We start from the raw sequence: 27,947 nt of genomic DNA on the forward strand, positions 1-27,947 counted from the left end.
ATAATTAATTAATTAATTAATAGTGCTGATACTTAAATTATTGCTCTTTATGTTATCTTTAAAACAGAAGTTTACTGGCAAGGGGTTTTCTTGTAATTTGATAAGTAGTTGCATAATTTGCATTGTTGGCCTGGTGGCTCAGGCCGAAACCGTGCCCAAACTCCAACATTTCTGTTATCGATCTCATCTGTGATTATCTAACCAACTCCCCGTCCAAGTCACACCCAGCACAGATGTTCTCTCTCCATACTATATAAATAGGCGTATACTTCATCTTCACCAAACAGTTCAAATTCCTTTAATTTTGGACAGATTGAGCCATTTTAGCTTCTGGGTGTTCTTTGTTTTCATTGATATAAACACAATCATGAACGCTCTCGCCGCCACAAATCGCAATTTCCGCCATGCTGCTCGCATTCTTGGGTTGGACGCTAAGCTCGAGAAGAGTCTTTTGATCCCATTCAGAGAAATCAAGGTAAAAGAGCTTGTTGTGTCTTTCAGTTAATGGGTTCTTTTGTTTTTTTTTTTTTTTTTTTCTTTCTTTTTCTTGAGAATTGGCAGAGAGATTTGATCTTGAGGTTTCAATTTGATCAGGTAGAGTGCACGCTTCCTAAGGATGATGGAACGCTGGTGTCGTACGTTGGATTCAGAGTCCAACATGATAATTCCCGAGGGCCAATGAAAGGAGGGATCAGATACCATCCTGAGGTGATTGCTATGTTTCTCTTGAATTTTGTCTTTTTTTTGTTTGATGATTTGGTTGTTTCGTGTAGAATTGGTTTTGGGTTTTTGGGTTTTGGGGTTTTAGGTCATTGAGACCTCTTGATTGATCTTGATAAAGTTTGATTTACTTAAGGCGTGTTTGGATGTTCTGTGTAGCAATTCAGTGTAAAAATCCAATCCTATTAGCAAAGAATGGAGGTATCTGTTTTGTGCAAACACCCTTTTTCTATGTTGTAACTGGTTGCTTGAAACAAGATTGTTCGCATTGTTTGATTTCATATTCTTAGAATTTGCATAAAATAGTTACCTATTAGTGGTTATTTTGATCCACAAATTTTATACATTATGCTATTAAGATCAGCATAATTGCGTCTAGAGCTGAAATCATATTAAGTGAAACATTTGGATTTCTGATACTTCGGGTTCTATTTAATTGATCTACTAAGGCATTACAAAAGTTCTGATTTCGGTGCATTGTATTCAACAGTTTCAGTGGAATTACTTTATAATCTAGCCGTATGCCAATTGACGAAAATATTGTTTACCTAACATGCTCTGCGCTAACTTTCACCTGATGTTGATATTAATTGAAAAAAGGGGAGGCTTTAAAGTGCTTGATTATGACATCTAAACCATTGAATTAAGGTTTGGTAGAAAATGATGACTTTGGCTGTTCAGTAGATGATGTTTCTCCTATAGTGATCAGTTCTAATGGTAAGTAACTACTGGGGCTATTATATCATAGCTTCTAAAAATTCATCCCTTTCAGACTGTGAAAGCATCTGGAATCAGAAATAAAATTTACAGAAAAGGTTTATATTAAAGTCATTTTCATTGAAAGTCGGATTTTTTTGTAAGTTTAATATATGCATCCATCACATATCTTCTGGATTTGTGCAAATTTTCTGGGAGTTGCTTCACATGGATTTTCTTTCTCTGATTCTTTTTTTATTAGGTCGACCCCGATGAGGTAAATGCTCTGGCTCAATTAATGACTTGGAAGACTGCTGTAGCAGACATTCCATATGGTGGAGCTAAGGGTGGAATTGGGTGCACACCAAGGGAGCTAAGTAAGAGTGAATTGGAGCGCCTTACTCGTGTCTTCACTCAAAAGATTCACGATCTTATTGGAGTTAATACGGATGTCCCAGCACCAGACATGGGAACTAATGCCCAGGTTTCATAATCCTTGTTGATTGTTTTGGTGTTGTCTAATTTTCTTGAAATGTCTTACCTTCGTGAAGCTAAAATATTATGTGTTACAAAAAACTGTAAATCTTAACAGACTATGGCATGGATTTTGGATGAGTACTCGAAATTCCACGGTTACTCTCCGGCTATAGTGACTGGAAAGCCCATAGTAAGTACTCAAGACTGAAAACTTATAGTATATTTTCATAGATTTAAGATGATATACTGCAAGACAGAAAGGAACAGATCATTACCTCTCTCCCAAAGACACCTAACTAATGTGCATTGTAGGATCTTGGTGGCTCGCTGGGTCGGGAGGCTGCAACTGGTCGTGGCGTTGTTTTTGCCACAGAGGCTTTACTTGCGGAGTATGGGAAGTCAATTAAGGATTTAACTTTTGCTATTCAGGTAAATTTGACACTAACTTTTTTTTGGTCAATTTCAAGCCGTTCTGTAGATTCTTCTGCCATGTTAATGTACATTTTTTATAGAAATTATGCTGATAAAGGAAATATACATTCTTTTAGGGCTTTGGAAATGTCGGATCTTGGGCTGCAACGCTTATTCATGAGAGGGGTGGTAAGATCGTTGCAGTGAGTGACGTCACTGGAGCAGTTAAGAACCCAAATGGGATTGATGTTCCGGCTTTGCTTCAACATAAAGAAACAACAGGGAGCTTGGTTAACTTCAATGGTGGAGATGCCATGGATCCCAATGAATTGCTGGTACATGAATGTGATGTTCTCATCCCATGTGCTTTAGGTGGAGTTCTGAACAGGTTTGTCCCTTGTTTTGCTGAAAAACCCGATACTTGCAACTAATGCTTCTTGTTAAATCATTGCATGTTGTTGATTGCTACTGCTACCTTGTTACACAGTAATCTGCTTTCCTTTTTCCTATCTACGCACAGACACAGCCCAATTTTTTTTTTCAAGTATCATCCTTTATTAAGTACTCGACATTAGATCCAATCTAAATGGATTGAAAAACATTGCTATGTTAAGAACCTCAACTGATCTTAATTTCATCTATTCATATTCTCCTTGGAAGAGAAAATGCTGGAAACGTGAGGGCTAAGTTTATCATTGAAGCAGCAAATCATCCTACTGATCCTGAAGCAGATGAGGTGACATTACTTTGAATCTTTTCACTTTCTGTTGGATGAAGTGTACATTTTCTGAAACATGAGTTACTGTTGGTGCAGATTCTATCTAAGAAAGGAGTCATAATACTCCCTGATATCTATGCCAATGCTGGAGGCGTGACTGTCAGCTATTTTGAGTGGGTTCAGGTAAAAGACAAACACACCACTTGGTAACTCCTATGAAGTAAAGATACATTATTTTCAACAATTTGATCTCGTGATGCTATTTGAAAATTACTGTAATTCCTTTGATCAAAAGAAGGTCTTATCTTTTTTATTGGTGCCAACTTCAAAAGTTTATCAAATGATTGTAACACGTTACAATTAATTTTGCTCTTCCAGAACATTCAAGGTTTTATGTGGGACGAAGAGAAGGTGAACAAGGAGCTTCGGAGGTATATGACAACAGCATTCCATAACATCAAGAACATGTGCCAGACTCACAATTGTAACCTCCGAATGGGTGCCTTCACGCTGGGGGTGAATCGGGTGGCACGTGCCACAGTGTTAAGGGGTTGGGAAGCATGATTTTCTTTCCTCTCTTTCTTCAGATAAATTGCCTGTTGCAGCTATTGAAGGCAAAGCTTGGTACCCATTCTGATTCTAGTCTAGGTTTTCTTCTGTCCTTGTTGATTTACTGAAATTTCACAAACATTGATCATTGTACTATTTGGGGTAACCATTTAAATGAGCTTGATCATTGTACTATTTGGGGTGTCCATTTTAATGATAATAACTGTGGCATTCCATCAATTTGTTTTGTGATTCACTTACTACTGTAAAGATTAGGCTGGTAACTGTGTGTGATTTGCACTATAGAACCTTTGTATCTTTCAGCAAAAGCCACCCCTTATGGGTTATTTCCAAACAGTCATATTTGAGTGGCTATTCTAATTGGTTTATTGTGATGTTCTTGTCATACTTAAAATGGCCAAGTTAAAATTTTAGTCATAATGATGTGCTTCCAATTTAATTTGGGGACATTGTGCCAAATTTAAATATATGCTTTCAGACTTTTGTGACTTGCCTGATTCTGCAATTTTTTGTCTGGTTGTAATATATCTTCAAATTTTTGAAGACCAAATTTAGAAGTAGATATAGATGAAAAAAGTAAGAGGAAAAGATGCATATTAATTGCAAAGAATGGACCTCTCCCTCACTTTTTATCCTCTAATATTGAATAAAACCACGTAATTATGTTTGGTCGGAAGGAAGGAAAGACAATGAAGAAGCAACAAGCATCATCTCTCGTAACTCATGTTTTTGGAATGTTTTTTATCAATTCAAAATTGGGCACAAAAAATGAGTGAAACAGAGAAAAACTACCATACAAATATGTAATACTAATTTAAATCTCTAAATGTTTACAAAATCACTTGTTAAACCCTACTAAGATTATCACATACATAAAAAAAGGCAATATTGAAGGAAAAAAAAAGGCATTACTACAACATTCATCTATTATTTTTACTATTTTGCCCCTAAAATGTCTCATCCATACCTACCCCCTCTTCCTTCCACCCTTTTCTTTTCATCCCTCTAATCAAACGGAGCATAAAGTTCGATAGAAACCAATAACAACTATTTAAGATATGCCTTTCAAAAATATATGTGTGTGTATATATGTATGTATATATATATATATTTAGGATACATATCAATGGCTTCTCGTTTGGAACAACAGCCCATGATCTCAACAACTTTGGACTGGGAAGGCCACAAGGGTCCTACTAGGTTTACACATTGCCAAAACATGGGACGTCCATGAAAAAGCTGAGTGTGACCTTCTGTGTGCTGAAATTTTGTTCATTGAGCAATGAAAGAACTGGTCACGGAGGATCATATTATGTTTGTCAATTTCATGTAATCATGTGCAGGGACGAAAAGCTACCACACAAATATATGCAATGAAATTTTATTTATTTTTTCAACATATATACATGTGCATGCACAAGTATATAACGCGCGGACCGAGATGGTGTTGAACTATTATGACTAAAATGCATCATCTCTGGTAAAAACACACACATATCATTAGCTGGAAATTATTAATTTTCTTGATAATTTATAAATTGTAACTACAAGTTAAAAAAAATAATAATTATTATTATTAATTTTAATTATTTTAGTATAATTAGACTTTTTCAAATTTTACTCTAAAATCACGTATAGTGAAACATTTAGTAATTATCTCGACTCAAAATGCCAAGTGAAACAAGATTGAAATTTGATTTATTTTGAAAAATGAGTTTGTAAAATAGGTAACTCATACCATAATCACCTCTTTTATTTAGATATATATATATATATATATATATATATATATATATCTAAATAAAAGAGGTGATTATGGTATGAGTTACCTATTTTACAAACTCATTTTTAACAAGAAATTTACATATGTACCTTTCTTTTTTTTTTTCTTTTTTTTTTTTTTTTCACCAACAAACAGATACATACTTTGTTTGACATCCTTTATGTATAAACTTCAAAAAAAATTATGTATGAGCCCTTGCTTAAATTTTTTTTTATAAGATGAATCCAATTGAAGTATCACATCCCCCACTTACCAAAATTTGAACATCAAAAATGTTATGGACAATTTCCGAAGGAGACAAAATGAGCATACTTTGCTGGGTTCAAAATATCCAATGGGCCTGTATTCTACTAAAATAAGCCAGGTGCGTCACAACCTCTAAATAAGATTAATCGTCTCGGCTACTAGACTTACCTACCACTAGTCCCCGCTTGGATTCACCCACCAGCGCAAATTAGCGCACTACCACTTTGTCAATAGCTTCATTTTAGTTTCATGTATGTACACAGTACACCATCTTACAACTTTCTTCGATCTCTCTCTCCAGATGCATAAAACTTCCTTTCTCTCTCTAAAATGACTGCTCTCTCCAAGACCTTGTCCTCCTCTTCTCCGCCGTCTCCGCCACACTTGAACGAAACCTCCGACGGCGCCGTCGAAATTCGCCTCCGGGAGGCGGAGGACCGCCTGAGGGAGGCCATGGAGGAGCTGCAGCGCCGCCAGCGCCGTGCGCGGCGGATCCAGCCACCGTGCGAGCATGCCGATGAGTCGTGTGTCGCTAACGCCATCGGCAACCTCTGCCAAAGCTTCCTCCTCTCCTACGGTGTTCGCGTAGGCATCGGAATTTTGCTACGCGCTTTCAAGCTCGCTCGCGGACAATCCTATTCGTCCCTTCTCGATCTCAAGGTTCGACTATATTCGAAACATCAGTTGGTCAATTTGTAATTAAAATTGAAATTTACTTGTCATTTTTGTTAGTTTTACCTGCCACTGATTTGTTTTGATTTTTATCAGGATTATATTAGTGATAATCTTAAGGCAATTTGTTTAATAGTTCCTTTTTATATTATAATTCAAATTTTGATATATGACTCCTAACATATTCAATATAGAGGCATGTAATTATATCTACTATCTATCTAGAACTCTAGGTGTTATATAAATTGTGATTATATCAAGAATTTATCATCCAATTTAATATTGGGAATCATTATGCATTGAATGAAATGAAAAATAAATCAAAAGTTACTGATTTTGCACTTAAATTTCTGGCTGAACCATAATTCAGCAGACCATATTTGTGCCAGTCCAATTAGCTTTATCTGTGCTAGTTGTGATGAACACTAGGATCCTTTTGTAACAGTAATTGTAAACTGGCTATGGCGACGTCTGAGTGTAGCAATATCTGTGCTAGTTGTGATGGTGTCGTCAATTGTTGTGTTGTGAGTTGGACTTTAATTGTTGATAGACAGTAATTGGCACCAAATGGGTGGTTATTGATCAGATGAATTGCTACGAAGAAACAGAACTTGGTATCATACTGGGGCTGACTTTCCAAACTGTTAGCGGGAATTATTTTTTAAGACCAAAGTATCACGGAGTATTCATTTATTTGGTATCCATAAGCATGTTTGATTTAATGTTATGGTACAATAAGAAATCGTCAAAGAAGATGCTGATCTTTCATTTGCATATAGGAGGGTTCTTTTCATTTGTTCCACCTTGTTGAAATGTAATATAACTATCTTGTGGAATGCAGTTAATAATGGGACCTCTCCAAATGCAACTATTTCCAGTATAAGTAAATATGTGATGATTGTTCTGGTTAATATAATCACGCATTGATCAAATTAGCGAGTAGAATATCTTTATGATTATCCAACCATGTCAAACTATATGGGTCACGATTTTCAGGACAAGGACAAACATAAGATGTTATTTTGTTTCTGATCAAGAAATAAAAACAAGCAGTGCGTGATGCTTTGAATTTGTGAATTTAATGACATTTATGGTCTGTCCCTGGGGGGTTTTAGTTTGAGGAAGGAAAATGGAGTGGGAAAACAGGTTGGATGGAGTCTCCATCATTTGGTAGGAGGGAAAAGGGAAGCGAAAGGAAGATAGGAGGGGGAAACTTCTCTTATAGACCAATCAAATTCTTACATCTAAAAGTGATTAAAAGTGAAAGGAAGAAAAAGAGGACCAAAATTTTCATGTTTTTACCCTTCAAACAACACTCCTCTTTTTATATATGGAGATAAAGTAATGATACAATATAAAATCAAGCATCATCCCTATTGCTCTTTCTATTTCCTCTATGTTGAATTAAAGATAAGGAGAAACACAACTTCTTTTCCGTAGGGTACCTTATTCTAGTCGTGACTACTGGTCAGATCAAGATTGGATTTTAATCTGATTCAAATCCGATTCTAGTGCCGAGTTAAATCCTTCAAATTATATTGGAATCCAGTTTAAGATATATAATTGAAATATCGTTAATAATATCCAATGTTGGTCCCACCAATGTGAGGTGCTGCGTGATGGACATACAGACATAAGCTTAGCATTATTTATGCAATGTGGTTGGTTTCATATTTGAAACCACTATGTCTGGCTTTGTAATCAGAGCATTTACCAATTTCACTTAGTGGTGCTTTTGTAAAAGCAACTGTCGTTAACCTATTCCCTTTGGTTCATCAGTCTTTCATTGGTTTACCATTTTATAAGAAGTAAAGCTGTTTTAATGTGATATGATCTTTCTTCTCTTTTTTTTCAAACCCCGTGGCATTAGTCATGGAGATGGAGTAGGTACAGTAGTAGACAACCGCATAAGCTGTATTTGTTAGAAGCAACCGCATAAGCTGTATTTGTTAGAAGAAAAGTAGATAGATCAACAAGTTTGTATTTAGTAAAACAAAGTAAGGATTCTTATTCTATATGCTAAGTAAGTCCTAGCATGACATGCTAGCTCAATGGGTTTTCCAGAAGTAGGCACTACACTGAAATAAGCACAAAATAGGTTTGTGGACATTTTATTGATTACGAACTTCTGTATAATTCATCCCTTACAATACATTTCCATGACCATTGTGAAGAACATGCATGCCTAAATAATACTAGTTCTCGCTAGTTATCTATGGGTTAAAAGCAAACCACTATCACAATCGGAGCTGCCTCGTCATATCCCAAGATTCCGTACCATGTCATCTATATCAGGTACCCATATTATGCCACATTTAGAGTGTGGTGTACCATGTTCCAATTATTGTTCTGCTTACCATATTAATTGGCACCCATGTAACATCGTTCCACTTAGCTTATCAACTTTGGATAAGAAGAAAGGAGCACTGACATTCGGGAATATATGCTAGATTTTGCTTATTGACTTTTTTTAAAAATAAGTATGCTTATTATCCTTTTTAAAATTGAAAGAAGTGTAAAATTTTCATTTAATGACTTTTTGGAAGCATGGATTTTGAGGATATTCTTATGCAATAATACTGAACAGTTGACTTCTATTTGCAGCAACTTGTCTCAGAGAAAGATCTGATAGTGAGAGAGGAAGCATGTCGAATTGGGTTGCTTTTTGGGGGATTTACTGGGTCGTATCATGCCCTTAGATGCTTGTTGAGGAAGTTGAGAAAAAAGGAGACGCCGATGAATGCGTAAGTTTTCTATACTGAAAAATAATTCCTGTCTAAACTTAATGTGTGTCTTTTCTTTCATTCATTCTTGGCTTTTGGTTTAGTTGTTTAAAAACTATTGATGCATGCCATATCCTATTCCATGTATATGACTTGTTAAAGGGGATGATTGAGCAGCATTTTAGCAGGTTCAGTCGCTGGTTTATCTATATTAGCTTTAGGTGATCCTAATCGGAGGCGTACATTTGCTTTATATCTTTTGGCTAGGCTTGCCCAGGTACATATCTAAACCTATATTGTTTCTTATTGCTACATAAATCAGTATTATTGTTGTTTCTTCCATGGAATTCTAATGTGATTAATCTATCAGTGTGCTTATAATTCTGCAAAGTCCAAAAACAAGTTTCACTTTTGGGGAAGCCATTGGAGACATGGAGATTCTTTACTCTTTGCTTTAGCATGTGCGCAGGTATCACTGCTCATTTACTCATTTTTCTACATAATTACTATTATGACCTCATTTGATGTCCAAGAGTGTTCAAAATGGACAATTTTATTGAACTCTTCCCCTTTATTTATCCATCTATTCTTTTACCTCATCCTGTCAAGTGATTCAGTATGGATGTGAAGGGTGGTTTAGTGTTTATGGTCGCCTTCTTCAAAATGTGGTTGAATAGGTTTCCTGTGGTCAAGTTTCAGTTCTCGTTGTTTTATTGAAACAAAAAATATATATATTTATATCAGGATTTGTCAGTTGGAATTTTTTCCCCATCAAATGTGAAATATATTGTGGACTCTTCCACAAGTGTAGCAAATTGAATTCCTGAATCTTTGGAAAGTGTTTAAAGCTAATAATATTTTTTAAAGCTAATAATATTTGTCTGTGTAATTATAATTTTTTTTTATTTTTACTTTCTTATGTTTCTAATAGTCATTTTGATCATTGGAAATTTTGTTTCAGGTTATGTACTCCTTTGTAATGCGTCCTGAGAGCTTACCGAAATCATATCAGGATTTTATTCAGAAGACTGGACCAGTTGCCCGGCCTGTATACAAAGCTGTGAGGGACTGTTGTAGGGGTTTCCCGGTAGATGTTGCCTCGTTGTCTGATTACTTATCCAACAGAAGGAACTCCCACTCTGTAAAGTTGGAAGAATTTCCTTCTATTATTCCCTGTTCCATAATTCACCCAGACACGAATTCATGTTTAGCTCACAATAGCAATGCAGCATCAGCTACTTTCAGGAAAACATTTCCACTTTACTTCTCTTTGACTTTCGTACCATTCGTTGTTCTGCACCTGCAAAAGGTACAAGTATTCCTTGTATTGTTTAATTGTATGTAGTAGTACATTTAATGTGACTTCATGATAATTCTTTAATGGTCAGTGATCAATGGCCCATTTTGTGGGTGATGGGAAAATAACCCAGTCCAAATGCAAATGTTGCAGCTTCAACCCCTTTATCCATGGCAACTTCCCTCTCAAAAAAAAAAAAAAAAAAAAAAGGCCTTATGTAAATATACCCCCTTATAAAGAGTGGATATTTTTATTTGCAGTTATTCTGACTAATTTGGGCAAGAATATTTTGTTTACTGAACTAATTATTTTATACTGTGGTTTACTTATAGTTCATGGATTCTCCTGTTCGTACTTGTTGGCTTGCTGTTAAAGGAGCTGTTCGGTCGACAACATTTTTGTCTGCTTTTGTTGGCATCTTTCAGGTTGTTGCTGTTCAATGTTGTTCTTTTCTTTCTGTGTCTTCTTTTTCATTTAATTAAATAAGTATGACTGTTGAGTAACTTTATTTTGATGTTACAAGGGAGTTATATGTTTGCATAGAAAGGTGGCTTCAAAAGACCACAAGCTTGTTTACTGGGTCGCAGGTGGAGTTTCTGCTCTTTCTGTACTGCTGGAGAAGAAAGCCAGACGAGGAGAACTCGCCTTATATGTTCTTCCACGAGCTGGAGATTCTTTGTGGTATATATTAGTGAATCGCCATCTGCTTCCAGATATAAAGAATGCTGAGGTATTTCTATTCACACCCTTATGCTTCTGCATTGTCTTGAAAAAACCCATTTTACACCCAGTTGAGCTTAGTATGGTTTCTGGAAAAAAAAAAAAAAAAAAAAGGATTCCGGACATGGTAGGAAGAAATCTAGCAAGATTCTTATGCTTTGCAGCACAAAAATATAAGTTCTCGATCAACTCTGATGTGTATCCTTCAACTATATCATAATTTATATATTTTCTTGATTTCATTTTCCTCTTAACATATGGACAGTTGCTGAAACAATTACATTATGTCATGAAAATTGTCCACAAGTGGTGCCTTATTCTCTTTTCCATTTATTTGTTATTTATCTGAATAGTAGATCAAATTCAGTGCAGGAAGCCGAATTATGGCAAAAAGTTTTGCAGAGTGAAGTTAAATGTTTTTTTTGTTATGCTCAAATCTCAATGCCCGAGTGGCTGAATCCTGGCTTCTCAACTGTGTTACAGGTGGCTCTATTCTGTGCGTGTATGGGTGGGATCATGTACTATTTGGAACACGAGCCAGATACCATGGCTCCATTCCTTAGGGGCCTGATCCGTCGCTTCCTTGCTAGCAGAATAAGCAATCCAGGCTTTCAATCGAGTCGAAGTGCTTCTTATCTACAATCTGTTGATTCCTTGAAGAAACCAAAATTGCAGGAGAACAGAGAGGCAGAAGCCTCAGCTTCTCAGAAATACAATCTGGAATCCATACCTGGACTCTGAGCACCCTTTTAAACTGCTCATACACCATGGCTATGGGTCCTCAAGCTCAAATATACAATTCGATTCTATTCATTTCTAATTTCTTGCCCGGGCAGCAGAGTTTTGCTCAATTTATTAAAACCCAACTAGTGGGGATTGTTGTTGTTTAGACCTTGAATATGATTTTTTAGTGTCAGTATGCAACTATAATCGGCCTTCATGGAACAGGATTTGAAACGAGGAACGAGGAATCAACTTCTTTTGGATTTCTAAGGGATTTCGTTATGTAAATAAATAAGAATAGCTTGTATGGTACTTTTTATAATAGCTCCGTTAAGACAAAAATGGCTATCGTTATCTTTTTCGGGTTTTAACCTCGAGTCTTTTGTTGAATCTCTATTACATATAGGTGTCACGTTTCACCATTTCCACACTAGTGATCAAGCTGCTAAAAAGCCTAAAATCGTCAAATCGTGAATTGTTTCTTGATTCTGTAATCTCGACCCCTTCTTTATGCTGACAAGTGAGAGTATAATATGGAAGTAAGGTGGCAACTCCCAGTTTCATATATCTTCCTTCTTTGTGGGGTAAGTTTTGAACTTCTGATATTGTGCGTCTAGTTATGTCTTTAGGGATCCAACGAGCTGGCGAAGTCAAGCTTAAATAATGAAACACGAGGGCTTCTCAGTTTTTCAACTGGTCTTTCTTCACTGTCTGAAGAGAGGACAGTTTTATTTCTCCAGATCTTTCTTCTACACGAATGAATAGTTGATAGTAACTAGTTTGGAAAGGAAATGTCTGAAACTTGCATTGACTCTGCAAAGAGTGCTTTTATAGCACTCATAATTCGAGCTACAAGTGAAACTAGCTTGGAATATGGCGCATCTGGTTACTCGTCTGTCTTGTAGCAAGCCGACAATAAAAGGGATAATTTGCCATTTCAACTCAGTAGACACCCAGAATGAATGCCCTGAAATGGTTTAAGACAATAATCTACCATAGAAAGTTACAGTGTAAAATATAAATGAAAGGTGATATCATAAACACAATGTGAGGATTCTCAGATGAATCCGTGAATATTGGTGGAGGTAGGAATGTTTGTATCAGTGACAGATTCTAAAATGTTGGTCAATAAAATGCCTCTTGCTCTCTGCATCCGCAGATTCTAAAATGTTGGTCAATAAAATGCCTCTTGCTCTCTGCATCTGCCTTGAGGTTCGTGTTTACTGTTTATAGCCTTGAGCCCTTCTGCGTATTACCCAGAGGTCCTTCACATGCCTGGTCCTTGCCTTGTACCAAGGCATGTGGGCAATGTAGCATAATGTGACACCTTTTTCAACCTGAGCATTAAATGCATTCGACTCTATGAAAACGATAATAGCTGGGGCTTTATTGACTCCGTCCGAACATTAATGGTGATGTTAAAGTCCTCTGTCACAATACATATCCACCATCTCATTCGTTAGACCCGTCGCTCGTGATGGGTTTCTGAGTTGTTATCCTTCACCACCAATCCAAGATCTTTCAAAGTGTCCCAATGGTCAATTGTAAATGTGCAAGAAGGCTCTACCCATATATGGCTTTTTGTTTGACAACTTGGGTTCAAGGTCTCGGCGAGCTCGAGATTTGGCAATTAGGTGTGATGCCGAAATTACACTAATGACTTGAGGGTTGCCCTTTCAAGATTTGATGACTTGGTGAGATGTTAAAGTTTCGCTGCTTGTGGTTCAAGGGTTGCCTCTTGAGATTTGATGACCTGGTGAGATGTTAAGAGTTTGGTTTGTGACTCAAGGGTTGCCTACTCAAGATCTGATGACCTTGTGAAATGCTAGAGTTTCACTAGTGGTTTGAAGTTTGCCGTCTCGAGATTTGATGACCCGATGAGATGCCACGGGTTTTGTTTGAGACTCGAGGGTTGCCCTCTGGAGGTTTGATGACCGGGTGAAATGCCAGGGTTTTGCTTGTGTTCAGTCAACGAGTGTTTGACTCTTCAGTGAGCCATGGGCGTGCAATAGTCCATGTATGTTGGACTTTTCAACTGGCCATGTAGGTGCAGCGGTCCAAGTCTGATAGACTTTTCAACGGGCCATGTGAGCACAACAGTCCAAATGCGATTGACTTTTCAATGAGCCACGTGGGCACAACAGTCTTTGACTTTTCAAAGAGCCAGGTGCAGCAGGCAGATTAATATGACACCTACAAAGTATGATTTCGAAAGTTTTGGTACACTACAAATTTATGCAGTTTCAACATTGAGACAAAAATACAAAGTGAAATTAGACATCAGTATGCAATCAACACTGTTTTCACATCGCACTCTTATATTTGTTTGACTGAGTAAAGATCCATCATTATGCACTTCACTACATTCCATCAATCATAGGGGTCCATCAGGTAACAAGAAATTCACAGCAAGGTTTAGACCCAAAAAAAGAAATACAATATCTGAAAGATTAGGTTTCAGATTTCTTCTTGAAGTTTACATATTTTATAAGTTTTATGGCCTATCTTACACTCAATGCCACTGAATTTGCTGGTAAATATACGTTTCGGCCGCAATCCCCCAGCAATAGCACATCTATTCCTTTCTTCTTCAACCACACTCTTCAGTAAGCTACTAATGTCACCCAGTGCCCAAGCTACAGATATATGGGGGCGTGGATCCTATAATTAACATAGAATACAGAACATAATATTTATCAGCAATAAAATAAGAGATATTCACCTGTGACTTCAAATATTTGATAGTTATCAAATGAACGGAGAAAAACCACAGTAAGCCCAACCTTATAAAATTCGGGAAGATTGTGAAGCTTATAAACCTCATTAACAGCTTGAATCTGCTTTGTTATCTGAAATCAATTGAGTACAAATAAATCTCAGTTTTGACAGCACAACAGTGGGATTTGAAGGTAATATATATATATATATATATAGGGGCTGAAGTTATGTAATATGTAAAAGAATCACACTTGAAAGAACAATATTATTGTTCTAAGATAAAACTGAATGAAAGGAGACACTTCGAAGCTTCTATGAAAGTTATGAACAGCAATAAAAATTATGAAACCATAAGTTTAACAGTCTGCAGCTATGTTTTAAGTTTTTTACCGCTACCTTCCTCAAATTGGCACCCCAAAAATCCAAAAGAGAAAGATATATATAATTTAATGCTAAAGTTTGATCAATGTGGATGTCGCTATGGTGAACTGATTTACTCATTATCAATTTTACATAAATCATAATTGCTCATTCAATGTTTATGGAGACAAATGCTCGATAAAGAAATATGCTTCTCTTAAAATTGATTTTTTTCATCTAAGTAGTGGTTTTTATATGTTTCGTTTCATTTACCCTACTTTTAAACTTCAATAATTTTTATATAACCATTGCTATCAACATTTATAAATTATTACTATCATATGAATAAAGGCACGTCTTGCATTACCAAATTACATTTGTAATAAATTATTACTATCATATTAATAAAGGCATGTCTTGCATTACCAAATTACATTTTTGCCATTGATACTAGGAAAAAAAATGTTCTCTCTTAATTTCCATTACCTTGTGAAAAATAAATAAATAAATAAAACGGTAAGCATTTTCACAAATAATACGTGGTATTAGCAAATATCACTATTATTTAAACAAATTGCTTTGTTTATTCAAGAGCTTATGCACATTCCCAACATTTTCTCAACATCTGTCACAAAGTAATCCTAGAATAACTAGTGATTACATGTCAATGCCAATAGATTAAACCATGCCAACAATTTGTAGATAAAGTTGACATAAGATGGCAGTTATTCATCTACCTGCTCCTTAAAAGGTTGCATAAAGACTAAAATAGAAAACTGTGATACCAATGACAAGGAAAGTGTTCTACCGTTAGGCATTTAGGTGAGAAAACTGATCAATAGATGAACAAGCTGGTGCAGGAAGAATGTTATCAAACATACCTCGGGTAAGCCTCCAGTTAAAACTTCTATTGATAGAAAGGAACGTGTGTGATCATCATTGACAAAAACCTCCCATTTACTAAAATCAATCCAATACCTGTTTTGCACCAAAAGATTCAAAACAGTGGGTGAATTTATATCAATGCTCAACAATTGACTATAAAGTATACTTTAGAAATTGTAATCAGACCGTTTCTGAAACTGAAGTCTCTGGCGAAGCATTGCCACGACTGAGTCGATCTGGTGCACTCGGATAGGAACAGTCCTCCCCAAACTTATGTGGAATTCCCTTCCCAAGGCAACTTGTTCAAGATTGTAATCATCTTGGCAAATAACGTTCAGAGGGACATCAACATCAACAACATGAAGAGTGGGTACAAGAGATGTGACCTTCTTCAGAAACTGGGTCATTTCCTTTTTGGGGGCAGATGGTATGTAAACTATAAGCAAGTACAAAAATTACTGCATTTTTCTAACTCCAAAAACTCATGCTCCATTTGGATAATTTAAAATGAATAGATTTGGTTTTAGTGATTGGAGAGTGCAGTTAAACTTAGATATGATAGCTTAAACTTATATTTCGATAAAATGTAGAATAAATTTGAGAAACCTATATGTGTGGATTTGAAGTAACAAGGTTGAGGGAGTTATTTGAAATCCATACCACGAGGAGTTTTCCTCTGCTAATTCTCTTCCTTGGGTCTCTCAATACAACACTAATAGCTACCCCCTAGATATTTGTGATCTCAACCCCAAATTCTTTCATTCCAATCCCATATCCAAGCAGAATATTAATGCAATTGGAAATTTTGTAACTTGAAATTAGTCGAACACATTGATGTTAAGTTAGTTATTGTGCATGACTATAAGCCATAGCTGCAAAATTTAGCAAAAATAACACATCAATGGATTGCGTTGGAAGACAAACTGACAGGTCAACCATATTTTAAATGACTAGGGCACAAGTCTCGTCTCTCTTAATTGAAATTCTTTCTCAGTAATACAACCCTGTCAATATATAGTGGTCGGCAAAACACACCACAAAAGGTATCACGTCCACCTACCATGCACCCATAATTGTGCTATCATCATATTAGGTCATTGTCATCACCTTAGTATAACATAAGAACAAAAGTATAACAAGCGCACTGAATTAATGTTTGGGTTAAAGACTTCTTTACCCAAAAAAAAAAGTATTGTTTAGAAAGCCTCTTTGAATTCTAGTGTAAAAACCAACAAAACTATCAAGTGCCTGCATTTGACAAATTACAATTGAGTAATTTTCCCAAACGTTATGAAAAACAGGAATTTCATAAATTACTACAATACATGAAACAAAGAACTCCCGAGTTTGAACCCGTGCCATTTACCACCCAAAAAATAATACTAAACCCAAAATGCTGTTCAAGTCGAACAATTAATACCAAAAATGGGTCAGAATTTTCGATTTGTACCTCTTATAAAATAAAAATACAAATAGAAAAATGAAAAAGAAAAAAGTATTCATTTTGTAGCACAATTTTGAACCCTCACACCATTTACCGCTGTTCAAGTCAACCAATTAATTCCAAATTGGGCTCAAATTTTTCATTTTGAGCACAAATTCACAGAAACATCCAAACACCTTGTACATGTCTTTTTGGAAACAAGTTTGAACCCTCACACCATTTACCGCTGTTCAAGTCAACCAATTAATTCCAAATTGGGCTCAAATTTTTCATTTTGAGCATAAATTCACAGAAACATCCAAACACTTCGTACAAGTACTGACTATTAAAGCTAACACCCATACACAAAATCAATATACCAACAAAAACCATCAAGAAGAAAGTTCAAAATCGGAAATTGAAAAGAAAAAACCTGGGATGTATACATGTAGTGCATAGTTTCCTTCAACGTGAGGGAAACTCCGAACTCTACTAGCCTCGCCGCTTTGAAAGCAACCCAATGTCCCTACGTAGACAAAAGATCAAACAATTAGTGGGGATTAAATCTATATGTGTTTGTGAGTACCGTACATGGGAAGTGAAGATTTGTCACCTAGAGACTTGGGAGGGGTGAGAAGGGCGATAGGAGGTGGTGGCAGAGACCCCGAGGCTTGCGTTTTCGAATTGGTGGTTGGTGGAGGAGAGAGATCGCAGTCTGAGTCCGAATCCGATGGACCCACTCCGTAAGAGGCTCTCAGAGCATCCATATGCTCTCTCTCCTGCTCTCCCTCTAAATCGTCACCTCCTCGTTATTGTGTTGTCAGGCGTACAATGAACGCCACTCTTTGCTTTAACTACCGAGCTTCGATTGTCCGATCGTTTTTCTGTAACGAGCACTCTCCATCCTCTATATAGGACACATTTTCCTGAGAGTGGGCCCCTATGATGCTTAATTTATATATATATATATATATTGTCTTTTTGAAATGTTTATATAAACCAATTATTTTTTATATTCATGAAACATTTATGATCAAATGATGATGTTTAAAGTTAATATCTATATATTTTGCCTTTACCCAATTCCAACCGAGGTGGATTCAGGAATTGTAAATGAGTGGGCAAATATTAAACATAAATTTAAATGACTTAGGTTAATACTAGGAATAACATTTTTTTTTTTTTTTTTTTTTTTTTTTGGGTACTGAGCTAAAATTGCCTATTTTAATAAATAAATAAATAAAATAGAGTAAACTCAAGTCCACGAGAAAGGATAATCATAAATGTAATATCTCAATATTTTAAAGAATTTATTTATTTAAATTAATTAATTTTATTTTAGTTTAGTTGATTTTAATTGGGTGTTGAATGATTGTTGGACTATTATGTTTGTTTCTATTTAAATTGTATTTCATGATTATTGATTGACTTGGTGTGTTATGTTAAATCAATTGCATGCTAATTATTTGTTTGTTTGTATGACAATGTTTATTTGTGAATTTTGTGCATTTATTATTTTGTTTAATTGTTTTATTTATTAAATATTCAATGGATTGGGTTAAAGGAATTGGACCAAAGGATGAGATATTGGACTTAGATGAAGCCTTTAAAGGTTAAGTGATTAGGGCACAAAGTTATGAAGATATATATGATTATCTTTGCATAATTATATATACATATTTATATATATAATTAATTATTATTATGGAAGGAAATATATATATTATTAACTAATCAACTATGGTTAGGATTAGGATATAGGACAATACTTGTCTACTCACTGGTGAGTTGGGAGTCTCTTCTGACTCAATAGTGGCATAATGAAATTATAACGAGTCTTTCAAATTTTAAAAAATATAATAAAAATAGTACTAGAGCGTATTTGATCAATTTTAATCTGATTAACTGTATCTTTCTCTCCGCATATGTACAAAATTAGCTTTTAAAGTAGAGAGAAATTAAGATTCAAGCTTCCTAAAAAGATTTTTCAAGTTAGAAAAGAAAAGAGAGGAAGCTAAAGAAAGAAGAGAGAACCGAAAGGAAGAAAGAGGGAAGGAGAGGCCAAGCAAGCGGGACATCTTGGTTATCAAGATCTTAGACTAAACTGCATGCTAAATCACCTAGACATAAGATTAAAAGTATGGATTAAACTGATGTGTATTGATGTGTATATATTAATATAAGTGTTTGTGTGTGTGTGTGTGGTGGATGAAGGGCATGATTTATTTAAATCCGTTTATGGTGGTTCTACTTATTGATTTTGATATATATGAATGTATATTTATGTAAGAAACATTTTAGAATTTATTCGGGATTGTTAATACATGATTTGGAGTCAAGACGATGAATTTACAAATTTGGAACAGTGGTGCGGAACCTTTTGTCGCAAACCAGTGCTAGAGTATTGGATTTGTGGTCGAGCACTGGGCTGTTTCGTGAACCAATGGTCGAACACTGAGCTGTTTGTGCTCGAGCTCTGGGACCCGAAATTTGCCAAAACGATTTCGAGTGACGCGGAATTATTAGAAATACAATGATGAATATGCTGAAAAGCTCTGTGACCCAAACTTTGCTGAAATGATTTCGAGTGAGCGGATTTGATTCTAGAAGGTCCCAAATATGTCATGTGTGTTTACAGTATTGGAAATACAACGATGAATTTGCTGAAAAATGATGTTGGTTTTGTAAGCATGAAAGTTGCATTCTGTACCTGCAGAACTTATTGATGCAAATACATTTCACTTAACAAAAGTAAAAAATACGGAGTAAATAAAGTACCAAAAATGCTCAAGTGCAAATACTAGTATCACATTTCTTGTTGAAGGTTAAAACAGTATACGTGACTCATGCTTGGAATGAAGAGAAGGTAAAAGAGATTCGTCAAAAATATGGTGAAATTGTGAAAGTTAAGCTATCTGGGAGCCTAAGCACTAAAGCACTAAGCACAAAGATTTTGGATTTATTGCTTTCACTTCTCAAGAAAGTGCTCTGGCTTGCGTGGAGGGGATCAATAATGATTGATTGTATTGGATTTTTTGTCTCCGTTAAAGCCAGCATTGCAAAGCCTCGATTTAATGGTCGGCTTCAAAAGCAGGGTTTTCGTGGGGATTCAAGGATGAGAAAATGAGTGAAGTGGGCCCATCAAAAGAAGAGAGTGAAAACGCAAAAGAAGCTGGATCATCATGAGCCTGTTGTTGCAAAGCAAAGCCCACCTTTTTATTCAGGATATCTTGAACCTGCTATTGGATCACAGGCCGATACAACTTCATTCGGAATACCTTCAACCTGTTTTTGAAAATTGACTTAGAAAAAGGCCCGAGTTCAGAGAATTGTTTGTCTGAAAACTATTTTATGTTTTTAAAGTCGTAGAAAGATTTTTTTTACAGTCCCAAACGCTTTACCTCGTAGTTATGCCCTTTCTAGTCATCTTTTTTACCTATACGGAAAAATGGCTGTAACTGCTGCATTTATATATTAACACGAAACTAGATGTCACAAACATCAGAGATTCAAAATGCTAAATTGAAGTTTAAACCACGTTTTCCTTCCATCCACCGTCTGTAACAAAAACCTAAAACAATAGCGTAACACATATGACACATAGAAATACAAAATATATGTCTATATATTTGCAGTGATAAATATCTAAATATCGGCAGCTGCAAAGCATTCCACAATTCAAGATTTATTTTTCAAACTCAAATTCTTCACTGCAAGTAAAAACCTATTTACATCTCAAACCCACTGTACCTGTAAATCTCACCGACAACATATCACAAATGTATCTCCTATATATAATACCAAATCCGTTTAATTATTTAGATTTTCTATTTGCAACTCAAACAAAAACAAACTCGTTCAGAGATCTGTCAAGAGGGAGAGACCTTTTGAGAAGTTAATCGACCTTGGCACTGGTTGCTTCCATCAGCCCATTGCGAATCTGATCACCAATGTCCCTGACATGACCAGGACCATGGGGTAGGAAAACTGTAGTATTCTTTGATGAGTTCCCGAGATCTTTGATGGTGTCAAAGTACTGGGTGATCAAGATGAGATCCATCACCTCCTTGGCTGAGGTGCCTTCCACCTTGTCAGAGAAGTTCAAGATGTTCTCTCTCAGTCCATCTGTTATTGCCTGCCTCTGCCTGGCCACACCAACCCCGCCTAGGTACTTGGCTTCAGCTTCAGCTTCTGCCTTTTTCACTTGGAGTATCTTGTCTGCCTCCCCTTTGTATACACTAGCAAGCTGGAGCCTTTGAGCTGTAAACAAAATCAACACTGCATTGTTCAGTTGCAGATAAGCTAAAGGAACGGTCAAAGCCTTTAACAGAGTAATAAAAAATGTCAATAACATGAGAATATCACGATATTTAGAAAAACTATGCATGACTCGAAAAACTGGTTTTACAGCTTAATGGAAAAGGAATTTTTCGATTCAGTTTTAATTTTTTTCCTACTGGGAAAATCTTGTCAGTTAATGCAGGAGCAAAAGGGCTCCTATCATGGACCTGGAAAATCCACAATACCATTTCAGATCATAATTAAAAGGAGGAGGAGCAGGGGAGTGGGTGAATAATAGTGGATTGAGCAACCAACTGAAAACTGATGAAAAGATTGGACACGACACTTCAAAATCCCTCACCTACATTCCTTAAATAACCTTTCTAATATAAAAACAAAAAGACAAGAATGGCAAAATAATGCTACCGACAGATGGTTTTCTTTTTCATGTCTCATACAGTAATTCCAACGGTCTACAATTACATAGACTCAGATTGCAGCAAAAGAACTGAAAAAGAAAAGAAAAAAAATATGACTTTTTTCCCTTAGGTACACAAGGTAATCAAGAGATTCCTTGTTGACAATTCAGATCTCCCCTATATCCTCATTTCACTGAGATATGAAGTCTCCCCAAAAGTATCTCACCTCAAGTATCGTAAATTCCACAATGAGGGTAAAACATCTAAAATGGATGTTATGAACTTAACAGATTTATTAAAATAATTGCTCCATGCATACTATGTAAGAACAATAATGAGTAGTTACGAGGGTTATAAATATCCTAACTTCGCCTACAGAAAATGGTCACTAAATTGTCAGTCCATCTCCAACCTATTATATTCCATCATAAAATGCATGTCTTATGCTTTACTGGAATGCAGAAGAAACTGAAAGTTTGTACCTGAATCTTAAAACATATAACTCGGTTTTAAAACAACAAAAATCAGAAAGTTCAAAATGTTAAAGGTCAAAACCTGCATTTATCTCATTCATCGCTTTACGCACAGCAGTATCAGGAATTATGTCAACCATCAATATGTGCTCAATGTTGTATCCATACGCTCCCATCACCTAATAAAAGAAAGCAACTCACATAAGACATTTTCGACAAGATACATTGAGTGCAAAAAATACCAAGTTCAGCCATATAAAGACAACATAGAGAAATGTTTTAGCAAGAAGTAGCACATAACTGACCGGGAAAAGAACGTAGTGGTACTAACAAAATAACAGCTTAATATCAATACAACTTCATCAAGCACAACTATCTCAAGCAATTCAAAGGAGTATGGATAGACCTAACAAAGAAAATAGAAAAGCAAAAAGTGTGAATAATTTTGTTTTTAATTTTCAGGAGCACAACTCCCTTCCTCAAATAGTACCAAGATGCATGTTTTGATCTCATAACCTCATAAACCAATTTTTCTTTTTTTTAACAATTTTAATGAACTTTATTCAACCTAAAAGATAATATTAGTATAACAAACAAATTTTCAAATCATTTTTTCAGTTACCATAAGTGGAAATTATGATATTCTTTATCAAGAGTTTCAGTTCTCGTAGAACCGTAAATCAATAGAAATAGTAAATGAACTTGCACTTGATGAGAAAATTTGACTAATACCAGTACCACAAAATTTCCAACCTTCAGCTAAGTAGAGTTAAGTTTGTCCAGAAATGAAACCATTCAATTATTAGACCTTTCAAGGAATATTCATTAAGCAAAGTCAGAAACGCACTCAAGGAGTCAAAATCATTATATTGTCCCTATACAAAATGAAGTACATAACTAATAATTAAGTGCAACCCAGATTGAGAATCAGAATTAGATTAAAAGATATCATATAATAAATAAGCTCTGGAGTAAGTAAAAAACTAAATCGGCTTTTAGAATAGGAAGAAAAATCAACATCCTCCAAATAAGTCTGGTAAAATAAATTATGACTAATGACAAACAAGAAAAGCATAATTAATTTAAGATACATTTGAAAAACACACTGCTCCTACCAAAGGAACAGGTTTGGGCTAATCTATAACATCACCTCAGTCCTGAATAAAGAACCTTTACAGGAAGGCTGCAGTACTGAGTCCCTTTATGTGCCTATTCCTTTGTATGTACACCTTTTACAAGGTTTCAATCATAATCTGTATAATCTTTTTTTTTTTTCTAATCACACAAAATATTCAACGGAATTCTAGAATACCAAGTACAGAAATACGCCCTAAGCTTCAGCTTTGAGATTAACTTTGCCAACTTGTAAGTGATTAGTGATTTTTAAAAGCTAAAGTATCATATAAAAAAGAAAAGTATGCAGCTATCCATATAGTTTTTTCATTGACAAGAAGAGAAAATTAATGAAGATATCTATCCATATAGTTTTGCCATTGACAAGAAGATAAAATCAATGAAAATATCCCTCTAGAAATGAAAGCATTCATCAAACAGATAAAGTTACCTTCTCAAGTTCCTCCAAGACAGTTTTGGCAACATCACCCTTTTGCTCAAAGAGCTCGTCCAAAGAAATTCTTGGAACATGGGCTCGAACCACTAAGAAAACAATTTAGACAGCGTTAGGACATGGAAAAAATTAAGGAAAAGGAAAATATGTATATAAATATATACACTGTCTAAAAAGGCAGAAGGATTTCGAATCATGAAACCTACCGTCAAAAACGTAAGCCTGAATCTGCTCTTTCGGGTTTTGCAACTCATAAAATGCATCATCAGCATTTTCTTTGATTACTCGGTATTGAATTGAGCAAAGCATTTGCACAAAGACATTGTCCTGCAGAATGGAGGATTATTTATAGTCGTTCTTTAGGCAGAAAGAAAACGCTGCACATCTAAATTAATGCTTGGAACTAAAAATGCCGAATCATCAATTAATACACGCAGCATCACAACTCCAGGTCCAGGTCACAATCACTTAGGTAAGGGCACCACAATATTCCCTACTTACAAATGAACACACATGTATTAATTCTTAAATTTAAAAGTTGATGCAAAAAACTAAAATAAAAAAAATAAAAATTGAAATTTTATTGATTAAAAGAATGGGTACAAAACTATGTGTTTTGTATTGGATCAAACAAAGCAGTAGAAAAAATCCCCGTATGCCTGATGAGAAGTTGTAGACACAAACTTTAGGCCATAGCCGTAGAGTAGATGCTTGAAACCTGAAAAAATTGCAAAGAAACAGCCGTTTGTCGAAGCACATCTTTTCTATCCAGTAGGATGCCTTAAAGGGTATAGATTTTATAGACGTGTATCTGATCTTTACGGAGGCAGATCAGAATATCAGATATATTAGGGTTTCTTTGATAAACATCAGTGTATCTATATATATACTCCTAGATACAACTTCGCTTTTCTTGTGAACGAAATGCTCCTTATACGGACACAAGCTAGAGCAGTCTTGTTCTGAAACTCCATAACATTTCCAAATATAGCAGAACTGCATCATTTTAAATAATCCAACTAACATTAACACGTTTTCCATGTGGTAAGACTCTTATCGCTTAAGTGAATCCGTTCGTTTAAACCCACTTTACAATTTTTAATAGATTACCAAAGATAAAAGTTTAACTCTGACTAGATCATCAATGACTAAGGCACTAGTTATCATAAAAATGCCTACAAGATAGCTTTGAATATACCAGAAGATCGAGAGCTTTTTCTCTCTTAGAAAATCATAATAATTAACACTGGCAAATGGTAAAATGAAATCACACCCCAACTGTTTCTCGACTGGTCTATCATGTTCATAAGCACTCAACCATATGAACACGAGCATTTGACTTAAGTATCTAGCAGGCTGTAAGCCTTATACAACTGATCTTGGAAGAACCAACAGTGTCAAATACATAGCACTAAGAGTTAAATAATTCAACAACTTTTTTAATTTCAAGGCACTACAAAGACCATGGCAAGGCCATAAACAACATGAGTCGAAGCTGAGGATTAAGATACCATATGACTAAAAGAAGTACACAAAACCAATGGGCCAATGGCCTAGCGGTATCAGGCTCTTACTTTCCAAAGGAAGATCAAAGGTTCAAGCCTCAGTGGATGTATGTGTGTGAGTACCAACTAAGAAAGAAAAAAAAAAAAGCGTATAGCTCTTGATAGAGAGGATGGTGAGCAGCACTAAATAGTCTGTTCTTCGAATAAGAATATGTTGAATTGGGTTGGTTTGTGATTTTCCAGATGGTAGGTAAAATCTAACGGTGTCAGGTAACTTATCACATTGTCACTGTTTTTTTGCGACTTATTTGTTGTACTGCAAGAAAATATTGCTTGTGAAGTACCAGTTTATCTACATAATTTAATATATGAGGATGAGGTCCATGCGGACAGAGAAGACAGAGCTAAACTACAGACAATGAAGAAAGCCAGAGCAGATTTGTAAAAAATAGGGCGTGAGGATCGTTGGGAATGTTGTGGCCATAAATAACCAATCCTGTGCAAGAAATCCTATCATCAACCCACAAACTCTACCTCCTTGAAAGTCAATATGATGATTTTGGCTTCAGCAACAAGATCTTTAAATACATTTGACATTTTGACCATAACTAAGGAAGGTCAATATGATGATTTCAGCTTCAGACTAGATTAGTACCACTTCATCTTAACTAAGATGCGAACATTCAGAAGATACATACACATATATTGCCAATGCTTCAAGTGTATGTTCAGCCCTGGCATGAATTTGATTGATTTATTACATATTAATCACATGGCTCAAATCCCACTTCCTAAGCATGCAATCATATATGGATAAACAAGAAGGTAATAATGAGCAATTTTAATAAAAATAGGATAATTTTAGTGCGACAATAATTCAATATTAATTTCATGCAGAATGGAGAATCTTTTTATCAATTGATTCAAACATTCCATTCAATTGACAATGGTTGTAAACACATATAACACCAAATTCCCATGATAAATTCAAGAAGTTGGTAGTCGATTAGAAGAAGTCTAGAACACAACAATCAAAACTTCCTCTACAGCTGTACTATGTTCCGGCGAATGAGTCAAGTATCTGTTGCCAAACCAACCTTCTGGTATTTTCAGTCTATCCATAAATGATGAATCTGAGGAAGTCAATGTGACAAATCAAACATCTGATTCACACCACCTAAGGCACATTCTAGCCCTATCAGATTCCCTATCTTTGCGTGCCTCAGATGTTTTTCAGCCTTTTTCTCTAGGGTACATACTCGCAAATCCAAATATGGAATTGGGGTTCTTCCTTGATGCTTTTGCCTCCTTGCTTGCTAGAGTGGCGTGAGTTCCTCCTTGAGCTTGAGAACTTTCTCATATGATCTCTGTGTCGTTTCCTCTCCTCGCTTTGAGCTGGTAATCGTCAGGTTGAGATCCTTTATGGCTGAGGAAGAACGGCACAACTCCGTTCACTAGCAGGGAGGGAATGTTTCTGTTTTAGTAATTTTGATTCATAAATGGATGATTCAAAAGCAAGGTTCACGGGTCTTTTTCTCTCGGCGCTTTTCATAGCCTGGGCATCAAATCAAGATTCAAGACCATTTGATATTTCCTAATTACAACCATTATTCTATGAGACTACAGTACAATTTCCAATTTAAAAAACTTCAAAAATGATCTTAAAGAGGGCTATGCAGAAGATGGCTCAACAAAAATAACCCTAAAGAAAGGACCAAAGTTTATCCATACCCAGTTGGAGTTAAATTCCTGTGAATTTAAAATTTTGAGCCCTAATTCTTTTCCTTCCCTATCAACTTTACCATCCCAAGTAGTGTCACTCATCCACCAAAACATTAAAAAAAATCTTAATCAACCAACAATCATCCAGGGACACATCCATACTTCGACCGTTTCCATGACATCCCAATGAAATTGAATATGCTCACAGGAAGTGGCAAGCTTTCTGGTACTACTCAATTACTCAAATTATTAGTTGGGTTTTACTCAAAACATAGTAAAACCTAGTTTGTTTATTAATTCAATTATACAAATTCTTCTACGCTTCAAAATTAACCGCCAAATACCCACAAAAAAGGGGAAAAAAAAAAAATGTTATAAAAGTAACACTACAATGATAATTGATAAGATCGAAAACAATATACTAGTATGCAATTCAAGTAATTCAATTTTGAATGAAAACACTATACTAGTATGCAATTCTAGAGAGATAACCTTGGTTTTGGTCTCGATGCGGACGTCGAGGGAGTTGATCCTAGTAGAGAGAATGCCGGAGAGGCATTCGCCGGCGAAAGGGTTGAAGTAATGGAAGCCAGGCTGAGCCAGTTTCTCGAAGCGACCCCACCGCTCTATCACACCTATGCTGGCTTGATCGACGCACCCACAGAAGAGACAGTACGCATTCCCCATGTTTTCTCTCTCTAAAATCTCTTCGTTTTCTCTCTCTAGGTATTTGAAGAAGACGTGGAGCGGACGGTTGTCTATATACTATCATTTACCCCACAGGACCTTCGCGGCATCTTAGAGGAGGATGCAGTATTTTACGTGGACTTGGTTTTGT

General features: G+C 35.7%; 4 protein-coding genes across 4 annotated transcripts; 2 read left to right on the forward strand and 2 right to left on the reverse strand.

Moving 5' to 3' along the window:
- The first annotated feature begins 127 nt into the window (after positions 1 to 127).
- LOC132312521 (glutamate dehydrogenase A) lies at positions 128 to 3,811 on the forward strand. The gene is made up of 9 exons (XM_059810912.1): positions 128 to 475; positions 595 to 708; positions 1,679 to 1,900; positions 2,009 to 2,083; positions 2,206 to 2,322; positions 2,442 to 2,692; positions 2,965 to 3,040; positions 3,119 to 3,205; positions 3,401 to 3,811. Exons 1-9 carry the CDS (start codon positions 368 to 370, stop codon positions 3,584 to 3,586), a joined length of 1,236 nt encoding a protein of 411 aa, XP_059666895.1. The 5' UTR covers positions 128 to 367; the 3' UTR covers positions 3,587 to 3,811.
- Positions 3,812 to 5,798: 1,987 nt separating this feature from the next.
- On the forward strand, positions 5,799 to 12,127 carry LOC132312522 (uncharacterized). The gene is made up of 8 exons (XM_059810913.1): positions 5,799 to 6,281; positions 8,898 to 9,037; positions 9,194 to 9,293; positions 9,387 to 9,485; positions 9,978 to 10,325; positions 10,646 to 10,738; positions 10,837 to 11,043; positions 11,517 to 12,127. The coding sequence occupies exons 1-8, from the start codon at positions 5,952 to 5,954 to the stop codon at positions 11,772 to 11,774; spliced, it is 1,575 nt and encodes a 524-aa protein (XP_059666896.1). The 5' UTR covers positions 5,799 to 5,951; the 3' UTR covers positions 11,775 to 12,127.
- A 1,915-nt stretch (positions 12,128 to 14,042) lies between these two features.
- Positions 14,043 to 18,040, reverse strand: LOC132312524 (uncharacterized). Its single transcript, XM_059810914.1, has 6 exons — positions 17,756 to 18,040; positions 17,576 to 17,668; positions 15,906 to 16,155; positions 15,716 to 15,812; positions 14,540 to 14,605; positions 14,043 to 14,417 (listed from the first exon to the last, which is right to left on the reverse strand). The coding sequence occupies exons 1-6, from the start codon at positions 17,907 to 17,909 to the stop codon at positions 14,214 to 14,216; spliced, it is 864 nt and encodes a 287-aa protein (XP_059666897.1). The 5' UTR covers positions 17,910 to 18,040; the 3' UTR covers positions 14,043 to 14,213.
- Positions 18,041 to 20,749: 2,709 nt separating this feature from the next.
- On the reverse strand, positions 20,750 to 27,883 carry LOC132312525 (hypersensitive-induced response protein 4). Its single transcript, XM_059810915.1, has 5 exons — positions 27,602 to 27,883; positions 24,089 to 24,209; positions 23,880 to 23,971; positions 22,398 to 22,494; positions 20,750 to 21,402 (listed from the first exon to the last, which is right to left on the reverse strand). Exons 1-5 carry the CDS (start codon positions 27,794 to 27,796, stop codon positions 21,038 to 21,040), a joined length of 870 nt encoding a protein of 289 aa, XP_059666898.1. The 5' UTR covers positions 27,797 to 27,883; the 3' UTR covers positions 20,750 to 21,037.
- Positions 27,884 to 27,947: the final 64 nt, after the last annotated feature.

This window comes from Cornus florida, unplaced genomic scaffold (assembly GCF_030987335.1).
Source record: "Cornus florida cultivar Cherokee Brave unplaced genomic scaffold, ASM3098733v1 CherokeeBrave_3.0.0_Hap2_Chr06, whole genome shotgun sequence".
NCBI lineage: Eukaryota > Viridiplantae > Streptophyta > Magnoliopsida > Cornales > Cornaceae > Cornus > Cornus florida.